Source organism: Drosophila ficusphila, unplaced genomic scaffold, assembly GCF_018152265.1.
Source record: "Drosophila ficusphila isolate 14025-0441.05 unplaced genomic scaffold, ASM1815226v1 contig_414, whole genome shotgun sequence".
NCBI classification, from domain to species: Eukaryota; Metazoa; Arthropoda; class Insecta; order Diptera; family Drosophilidae; genus Drosophila; species Drosophila ficusphila.
The window spans coordinates 20,148,573-20,158,312 of record NW_025064328.1 but is presented as its reverse complement, the minus strand read 5'-3'; the positions used below and the strand labels follow the sequence as shown (position 1 = coordinate 20,158,312).

Here is a 9,740-nt window from a genome sequence, read left to right as displayed (position 1 = left end):
AATTATTATTAAATAAACGCACCACTCGGAAAAGCATAAAAACCATCCTCTTCACAATATGGATTGGATCGTTACAGCAGTACAATATTTTAAGGAGAGGGTTCAATGAACATCGTAACGTTGCATTTGTGAAGCTCAACAATATAATAAAACCGATTTCACCGCTTAATTTAATGTGTATATGAGAATATGTCAACTATAGTTACAATCTACAATGCGTATGAAATCTTTAAGTACCTAAATTTGATTTATTTTATTACGGTAAAAAAAAGAATTACGAGTTGTGAAAGAAACATATCGAGATGTTTTTGCCAGACGTGTGGATTTATTGATAACCTTTGTATGTATTTATATTATTTCTTTGTTAATCAAAATCGAATAAAGTCCTAACCTTGGGGTCTCTGCGGTTAATATGTGTGGCGGCACACTCATCACCTCTCGTATGTATTTAAGATAACAAAAACATTTTTTATTATAGGTATTTTTAAACTTCTCCCACCAGGGGTATACTCGTATACGTCTCATTAAATATTTTAAAGCTGCAGCACATAAGCAGTTCCATTTTATCCGCTCAGTAGACGATTGCATCGATATCCGCGATTTTAAAAAGCTGTTTCTGCATATGCACTCGATGCATGAGGTGGCTCATCTGCTTCTTGGACACCGAGTCTGTCAGCGTGAGTGCACACACGCACTCCCGTGTGTCCACTTCCGGATGGGTATGCGAGGGCCATTTATGACTTTTCATCGGGGCAGTGTGGACTGCAGGATTTGGTGCGAGAGGCGGAAGGGGGAAAGAGGACGCGGGGACACGTCAGCGACGAGGCAATTCAAATGAATTTTTGCGCTCGCTCCACAACGTTTTTAATTGAAAAACATTTTCGTTTTGGTTTCGGTTTTGGTTTTTGTCTGGCCCAGAAAAACGCGCCATCCCCTTGCTGGCCATAAGCCTCTTTCGAGGAGGCTCCGTCCCCAGCCTCTTTCGGCCAGTTTCCTTCTGCCGGCTGGTGGCAAACAATTCCACCGCAAGACCGTGCCGACTATGGCCGTGCGACGGACTGTGCGCACGCGTTCGTGCATAAATTCTACCAAGTGTCCATTTTTCTGATTTGTGTGCAAAGTTTTTTTCTTGTTGTTTGCCCGCCGCCGCTCAGCGTTGACTGACTGCCCAGGACGAGAACAAGGATAAGCATGCAGATGGTGTGGTATTGGAGTCTCTAAGGGGGATGTTTGGGCGATTGGTAAGCGTTAGCTGGTGTCTTGTTGCCCTGACTGCACGGAGAAAAGAGGAGCAGGAATTTAAGAAAGTCAGCGCTAAATGGCAGTCAGTATACTAATTTTAAAAAATCATGAATTATACAACAAAAATTCTATTTACTTTCATTTAAAGCTATAATCCCCAATCATGTACCAACAGCTACTGTTACGGTCAATGGTTAAAATAAATAAATAATTTAGTTTTCTTTTCTACACCACTGAAGAATTTTAAAACGCATGTATAAAAATGATTGTTTCTATTTATATGTTCACCCCTAATTTTATGTTTAACCCTGTTATTTACGATTATTCCTGATGACCCATTTCAGTTTTAAAGCTATTTAAGTAAAGTGTTACAGAAAGTATTTTTTCTCCTGCAGGTAGCATATAAAACGAAGCACCCTAGCTTTCAGAGAAAACTATGCAACTATATACAATTTATTGAAGAAAACTTTACAAATAATTTATCTTACATAATCTTAGACTAGAACATTAAAAATGAAACTATACATTTTGTATTACTTTCTTTAATTTTGAAATAATTATTAGGTCTATAATGATTCAGATGATAAAGTTTTTAAATATTGGGGAAAATCTGAGTGTAGGGTTCCTTCACTCTTTTTTCCCCTTCTCAGCGCTGTTCGCATGCAAATGCGGGCTGAAATAGAAAATGAATTCATTCAAAGAAATAGTAAGAATTTTCTATTAAATTTCCGCGGCCAGCGAAAGAAATGCGTACAAACAAGAAATTAAAATACAAGGGCGCGGTAAAACGTTTTAAGAATTTTAATTAAAATTGCGAACGCCCGGTCCAACACGCGTTTTATCAGCGATGGTCAGATCAGCTTTTCATTCCACACTTATTGCGCATACAACTCGTTGCCAGCGCCAACCCCCTATTTTTCTGCTGCTAATCATGTTGTCTTTGTGTCGGCTTCTGACTCTACATCAGCGTTGGGCTGGAGATCCATTTGCTGGCCATTTGGTATGCATTCCGAGTCCCGGAGCTTTAAGTAGTCTTCAGCATCCCAGACTTGCTGGTCAGTAGTGCCCCAAATAAGGTATACCAGGTTTCCGAAGAAAAACACCACAGCGGTCATACCAAACACGATCTGCCACTGGCTACGAGAACCCTGCATAAAAAATAATGAAAATAGCATTAAATTCCTGCTTATATATTATTTTAATGGTAGATAAATGTTTTGCTCTTGTATTTAGCCACACCTCACCAAACCGATATGCCTAGATTTTCAAAAAAGGCACCAAAAATATTAACCTTAGTATTCAAACAAGGAAGGAAGCTAGCTTATATACCCTTGCAGTCATAAAATATTTCGAAAAAAATACATAAAGTCAAAAAAACATCTAAACTATGACGATTTTTCCATTAATTTTCCAGATTTTCGACTTTTGTTCATATGTCAGCTATGTGATATAGTTGTCCAATTTTAACAAAATTTATATAAATTTCCGACTTATATACTGCGTGCAATAACTACACAACTTTTGGAAAAGTTTCAGCAGGATAGCTTCAAAACTTAGAGACTAGTTTACATAGAAACAGACAGACGAACAGACGGACAGGCGTACATTCATATTTTGATTCAGATTGTGATGCTGATCAAGAATATATATATTATATATAAATCGTTAAAAATTGCACATAAAAATTTATACATATTTGTTTATATGTATGAATCTCTATTATATTCTGTTATTATTCCAAAAGTTTCATTTATAATTATGTTCGTTGTATAATGTTTTCAGACGACTCTATTAAAGTAAGACCTTTTTTAGAAATGTTCCGGCGTATATACTATCTGCAAGAACTAGACTTCTTAAAATACCTTTTAAGATACCTTTAAAACTTAGAGATTAGTTTGCATAGAAACAGATAGACGGTCAGAGTGACCACCAATCGACTCGGATTGTAATGCGAACAAGAATATATACACTTTTTTGAATGGAAAGAAGATTTACATCCTCTGCAAGGATGTCGCAAATTAAAATATCAGAGTCAGTTAATAACTTTATAAGTAGTACCCACCGTTTCGGTGACAATGACTCCCACCAATAGAGGAGTCAATAGAGGAAATATGTTGCCAATGCCGTTCACAATAGCCATTAGCATGCCCGAGTGGTTGGGCGACATGTCAATGATGGTCAGGATGCTGCCAATGCCAGAGCCGGCATTTAAGCCCGCGTTGATCGTCATCAGAGCGATGGCCAGGCTGGTTTGGCTCTTGTCCAGAAACCCGATGCCGATAAGGGCCGCCGCAGGACCCCAGTAGGACACGGTATTAATGGACTTGCGCAGCGTGGTTAGGGACATCCACTTGCGCGCCATGGCCACGTCCGCGAAGACTAGGTACACGTAGGACATGCCCCACATGGCCAGGAAGGGCAGGGCCGAGTACAGAGCGTTGCTCTTGATGTCCATCTCCAGGACGTCGTGCATGTAGGAGGGTGTCTGCAACTGCATGGTCGAGTTGGCCCAGCCTTGAGCGCTGCGAACGATCAGCAATGCGTAGAAGGGAGCCGAGGTCCAGATGGCTCGCCACGGGATAGGTATCTTCTTGGCGTGGAAGCCATCCGGCCGCTTCATCGAGCGCTCTATGTGCTCACGCTCGCGCACGCCGATTAGCCGGGAGCTGGGCGCGTTGTTCGCACCGAAAATCAACCAGAGCAGACACCACAGCCCGCAGGTGCCCGCTGACACATAGAAGATTCCCGGCCAGCCCATGGAGCCGTTGGCGATCAGACCACTGCTGGCCATTGCCAGCACTGACCCGCAGTCGGCCCCCGAGTAGGCGAAAGCGCCCAGCCGGTTGCGGTCTTCCGGCGGAGACCACTTGGCCAAGTGCTCGTGGATGCAGGGAAATATCAGGCCCTGGAAGAGACCCTCCACGATGCGGATCGTGCTGAAGGCCTGCCAGCCGCCCCAGGCCACACATAAGGGTGTGAGACCACTCAGAACGGCCGTGGCCAGCGTCGGGATGAGCAGCACCGCCTTGGCCCCAAAGCGACGGACCAGAAAGCCGGCCGGGAACTGGGTGACGATGTAGCCCCAGTAGAAGCTGGACAGGATGTATGACCTCTGCGCACCGCTCCAGTCGTACTCCTGCATTTGTGGGATTGGCGGTCACTTACCGACACAGGCGAATAGCAAGTCGCACTCACCGGAAAGTCTGGATTCGTGGTGGCCGAATCCGTCATGGCCACCACGGCCACGCTCACGCTGAGCCGGGCAGTATAGTTCACGACAATGGCCAGGAAAAGCAGCAGGGCCTGCAGGTGCCGGATGCCAATGAGAGGACCTAGGAGTGCACAGTTAAAGAGGGTTAACGAACAAGTGGAATTTATAAACTAGAAAAGCCTGCATATGGGTGTTATCTATTTAGAGTTCTTTGAAACAAAATTTGAACTCCGTTAATATGTATGTGCTAAAAATGTATTCATTTTTTTTAATGGTCCACCCAATATTCTTTTTAACCCTTTTGCAATTTAAAAGGCTATCGCAGTGCGTTTTGTTAAATAAATAATACTTGTGTCCAAAATCGTCCAAACGCCCTATCTCAAGTTATACACCTTTATATTTTATAACTGCGAGTTATTTCTCCTTTGTTTTGATGGGAGCTATAAGTAAATACGCAAGTGACCATTGCGAACGCCCGTCCATGCAATGAAAAAAGCGCAAAATTGAAAACCTGCTATGATGATTTCGAAGAGAAGTTAACTGTTTGATAAACAATTGATTTTTGCGAACACAAATTATAAATATCCGATGTCCTTTGCATATACACACAGGTGGCGTCCACGGCCTTCCCCATCCCTTGCGGAAACGAACTAAAATAGCCGTGACACATAGTACTATCATGTACTATGTTATCTATGTATGTTATCACACATAGTACTATCATGTACTATGTTTTCTATCTATCATATGAGTCTTGCTGTCCATCTTCCAGTGCCTTCGCTTTCCGGTTTTTCTTGCCAAAGGTCCAAGGGGCTCTCTTTTGCGATCCACGATGACTAGTCTTTTCGCTTCTCCGGCTTCTTAAAGGTCACACAGGCTCTTGAGTTCTCTTGGAGTTACTCCTACAGAATATGCTACCGTGAAATAGGCGCTTAGCAGAGGAAAGAGCGTCCAATAAAACACGTCTTCCTTTGTTGAGTTGATATTTCAAACTGGTTTTATTTAAGAATATCTTCGACTTAAATAGCTAACATGAGACTTACAACTATTCTAATCTTTAGACCTACGAATAGGTATATCCCCGATTCCGGGAAACATGCTAAGGGCGATAGAGGAGATAGCAATTACTCCGATCGCACCTATCACTGAACATGTGGTGACCACTCGCAGGAGGTAATTTTACAACCTTTTTACCTAGTTGTTTTAGGTATGCACACACGTGATACATTTGGTGCGGCTACAATTCCGCTACCTAAATATACATTTGTATATCTGCGTGTTCATGTTTTAACAGCAGCTCTTTCAACATTCAATAAAGGCTCTAGTCTGCATTTGGCTTTCAGTGCTTCAGCCCAAACTTCGAAGTCATATGGCGTTGTTAACATTCACAAATAGATTCCGCCTGGTTGGAATTGGCGCCCGCCGATTGCTAATGCCTGTTCAGTATCCTTGTTATCTTTGTAGCCTTGATTCTGGCGTAATTAGATTGTTGCCCAAAGGTTCTTTATGGAATTCTGTGTCTGTATGACACTCCCGCTGAGATTGAATTCTATCTCCAAGAACATTTGCTTTCTGGTGACTAATATCAGCTTGGCCTTTTCGATATCCAATTCTAATCCATGAGACTACATCCAATCGTTTACGCGAATCAGTACTTGGACGTGGTCGCTTTCGTTGAATATACCCAAGCAGGGGCGGACGCAGAAAAAAATAGTGGGGGGGCCTATAGATCAAATTTTTTTTTAGTTTATATGGTGGACCCGTGTGCAGTAAGGGGTTTAGAAAAAGTCCACGATTTTTCTAGTCTTTTATCTTATGAGCACAATTCTCGTATACAAGCGTTGTGTTTGGTGTGGTGTCTGTTTTAACCATCCGATGAAATGTCAAGGTTGTGCTCACATGAGCCACTGTCAGTCCAGTTCTTACTGACATATTAAGGATCTTTCAGCCTCTTTATTCGTCGAAGACATGGCTCATTCACGCGCTCTGGCATTTAAGTCTCCAGCTAGCTATAGTTGCCGAGCACAGTCGTCGATTTTGGCTTTAACTACTTTCACGGTAACATTGGGAGTTAGATAGCAGCTAATAATACTGTGTTCAACGACTGTTTCTATAACAACTATAAGATATAGTCGTCCGAATCTCTATTCTATGATAAAAACAAGAAAGGAAGCTAGCTTCGGCAAGCCGAAGCTTATATACCCTTGCAGTTACTAAATATGTCGAACAAAATACATAAAAGCTAAAGAACATCGAAGCTATGACGATTTTTCTATTAATTTTCCATATGACAGCTATATGATATGGTCGTCCGATTTTGATGAAATTTAATTTGTAACTCAATACTCATTAGAAAACCCTATATTCCATAAATCATTATTGTCTGATGAAAAACAACGAGGTAATAATTTTATTTCCGTTATTTCTATATAGATTTTTCGATCTTTCCTATGGCAGCTATATGATATAGTACTCCGATTTTTATGAAATTTTTTCTCGATTTAAGAGTATTTCAAAAACTTTATGTTCCAAAAATCATGCTCATGTGGCATTAAAAACAACGACATAATTTTTTTCCATTATTTATATATATATATTTTGATCTCTCCTATGGCAGCTATATGATAGAGTTATCCGATTTTAATAAAATTTAATCCAAAATTCAATAGCAATTAGAAAACGCCATCTGGAAGGAATCAAGTCGATCTGATCAAAAACAACGGAGTAAGAATTTTTTATTTCATTCTCTTGTATAGGAGCTATCCGATATAGTCGGCCGATCCGGCTCGTTCCGACCTATATACTGCGTGCAACATCTACACAACTTTTGGGAAAGTTTCAGCGAGATAGCTTTAAAACTGACAGACTAGTTTACATAGAAACCGACAGGAGGACAGACGGACAGACGGACAGACGTACATACATATTTCGATTCAGATGGTGATGCTGATCAAGAATATATATACTTTATGGGGTCTGAGGTGTCTCCTTCACTGCGTTGCAAACTTCTGACTGAAATTATAATACCCTTTGCTCTGCAAGGGTATAACAACGATGGTATAATTTAGACCCATACTTTTTACGTACATTTGTTGAGCAATTGGCAGCAATTAGATATGTCATCCGATTTAAATGAAAATTAACAACGTTATCATTTTTGCATACTTCTGACTGAAATTATAATACCCTTTGCCAGGGTATACAAAATGTGCAATGGAATCTAACTATAGGTCCAAGCAAAAAGAGGCTCATAAAATTAACAACTCATAACATCAAACATTGTATTTACGGCCTCATACTGCCCATTTGCAATAAAGTTGTTATCTTAATTGCATTACTGGCACTGCGAGAATTTGCTTGGCCAATGTAACTCTTTTGCCAATTTTATCGACCAGTTGCTTTGGGGTCATGATTAAGCTATAAATCATAGCTAAACCTAGTTGATAAAATTAGCCCTGGCCCAAAAGATTTTAATAATCATGCTCTTTTTGAAATTCCAATAGTATTAAACCCATAAAACAATTTATATGTTATTTCTATTGTTTCGAAATGTAGGTTTAATTTTTGTTCGAATCGTATCTGGCACTAGTATTTAATAAACACGAGGCACAATTAAATAAATTATATTTAATTTGTAGCGCACTTAAAATAATTTTTACTGCCAAAACGACCATATTCACACTCAAAAAAGGGAAACACCGAAGTTTCATTGAACTATAACACTTTTTTATCCTTTAAATTTGCGTTTTTCGAAAACTTTTTATTATAAACAAATCACATATTAATATTTAATTAAGCACCGCCAAATTGGTATTTCATTTGAAATGTTGTACTTATAAATCACATATATTTATATGAGTATTATGTGTATTCCAACAGCTCTTTATTCTCCTTTTATTTATTAGCAGTTAAATGCTTTGAAGTTTATTTTCAATTCACCTTTTAGCTTGTCACTCATTCTGTTGTCTTCGCGCACTTGAATGTGTTAACAAATTTCCCTGTAAGGTGGAAGAACGAGAAATAACGTCTCGCCAAGCTGTCAATTTCAGTTTGGCCGGTTAGCCACCAACTTCCACCCGCTCCTATAGCTGAAATACGTCTGAGCGTGTCGCCTAAAGCTCAGCCCTCTATAAAGCTTATATGACTGCAATTAAAAATCAAGATTGGGGCTCCGTTCTTTAATGGGTTTTATCAAAGCAACGATTACCCAAAGCGATAGCTAGATGCTACCTGCCGCATTCCGAGCTTGATATCGTCTACTACCATTATAAACAAACATCGGCAATATAACCCAGACGTTCATACTAGCACTTATAATTTTGTGCCAGTCATTTGAAGGGTTTAATCATTCTTGTACAAAAGTCTTTGCAAGAACCCAACTAGTGGTGGTCAAAATAAAGACTAAAAGTGCATTTAATACTTTTAATGCTTCTATTGTAGATCGTTTCACGTTTTTGATACTTTTTCAAATCAAAATCAAATTGTAAACAAAATGTAGGTTAATTATAAAGTTATCTAAGCCTTTGGCATCATTATGGTTAATTAAATACAATAATCCAATGCTAAAATGAGTTGACTCTCGCAGTAACCTGTTATTAAAATTTAATTCTGAATTTTTTTTATTACTGTAGAAAAAGCGCGAAAACGGCGGCTTCACACAGCAATCACATTAAGTCATAATTTTACCCTTGCAGAGGGTATTATAATTTTAGTCAAAAATTTGCAACGCAATGAAGGAGACACCTTAAACCCCATACAATATATGAATCGAAATACGTCTGTACGTCTGTCCGTCTGTCCGTCTGTTCGTCTGCCCGTCTGTCCATCTGTACGTCTGCCCGTTTGTCCGTCGTCGAAAATATGCAAAATTAATAGAAAAATCGTAATAGCTTCGATTAGCCTTTATGTATTTAGTTCTAAATATTTAATGTCTGCAATAATGTCTTAGTTTCTTTGTTTACAGCTTCTGTTCGGTAAATAATTAAACTTGCGAATCAGTTTTGTACTTAAAAGTTATTTGAACCTAAATTTACAAAATGGTTTGGTTATTATTTACTTTATGCTTTAGTTCTTAGTTCTGCTTTAGAAAAGCCTTTTGATAGTGTTTACAAGATGCTAAGTTTTTTAATTAGTTTACCAGTTGGAGTGACTTGACTACTTACTATAATTTCCGATAACTTTAGGATCTTGCCAAGGTTTTGTACATAACATTACATTCCTCTGAGCACTTGTGCAGAAAATCGTCTGCATCCCAGGGCTGTCTGATGTACCAGAAGATGAACACCCC

General features: G+C 39.5%; 1 protein-coding gene across 2 annotated transcripts; it reads right to left on the bottom strand.

The window, feature by feature from the left end:
* Positions 1–1,764: 1,764 nt before the first annotated feature.
* On the bottom strand, positions 1,765–8,537 carry LOC108101664 (putative inorganic phosphate cotransporter). Of its 2 annotated transcripts, none has more exons than XM_017206088.1 (4): positions 8,393–8,537; positions 4,438–4,574; positions 3,305–4,378; positions 1,765–2,390 (listed from the first exon to the last, which is right to left on the bottom strand). In XM_017206088.1, the coding sequence occupies exons 1-4, from the start codon at positions 8,409–8,411 to the stop codon at positions 2,172–2,174; spliced, it is 1,449 nt and encodes a 482-aa protein (XP_017061577.1). In that variant the 5' UTR covers positions 8,412–8,537; the 3' UTR covers positions 1,765–2,171. The 2 variants fall into 2 exon arrangements, with proteins under 2 accessions (XP_017061577.1, XP_017061585.1); XM_017206096.1 differs by lacking the exon at positions 8,393–8,537 and adding an exon at positions 4,846–5,424.
* Positions 8,538–9,740: the final 1,203 nt, after the last annotated feature.

What these genes read in the sequence shown, in the direction of transcription:
- LOC108101664 (XM_017206088.1), bottom strand. An exon ending in CCACGAATCCAGACTTTCCG is followed by an intron (nt 4,379 to 4,437) that starts GTGAGTGCGACT and finishes CCACAAATGCAG; the next exon opens with GAGTACGACTGGAGCGGTGC. An exon ending in GAGTCATTGTCACCGAAACG is followed by an intron (nt 2,391 to 3,304) that starts GTGGGTACTACT and finishes TTTTTTATGCAG; the next exon opens with GGTTCTCGTAGCCAGTGGCA.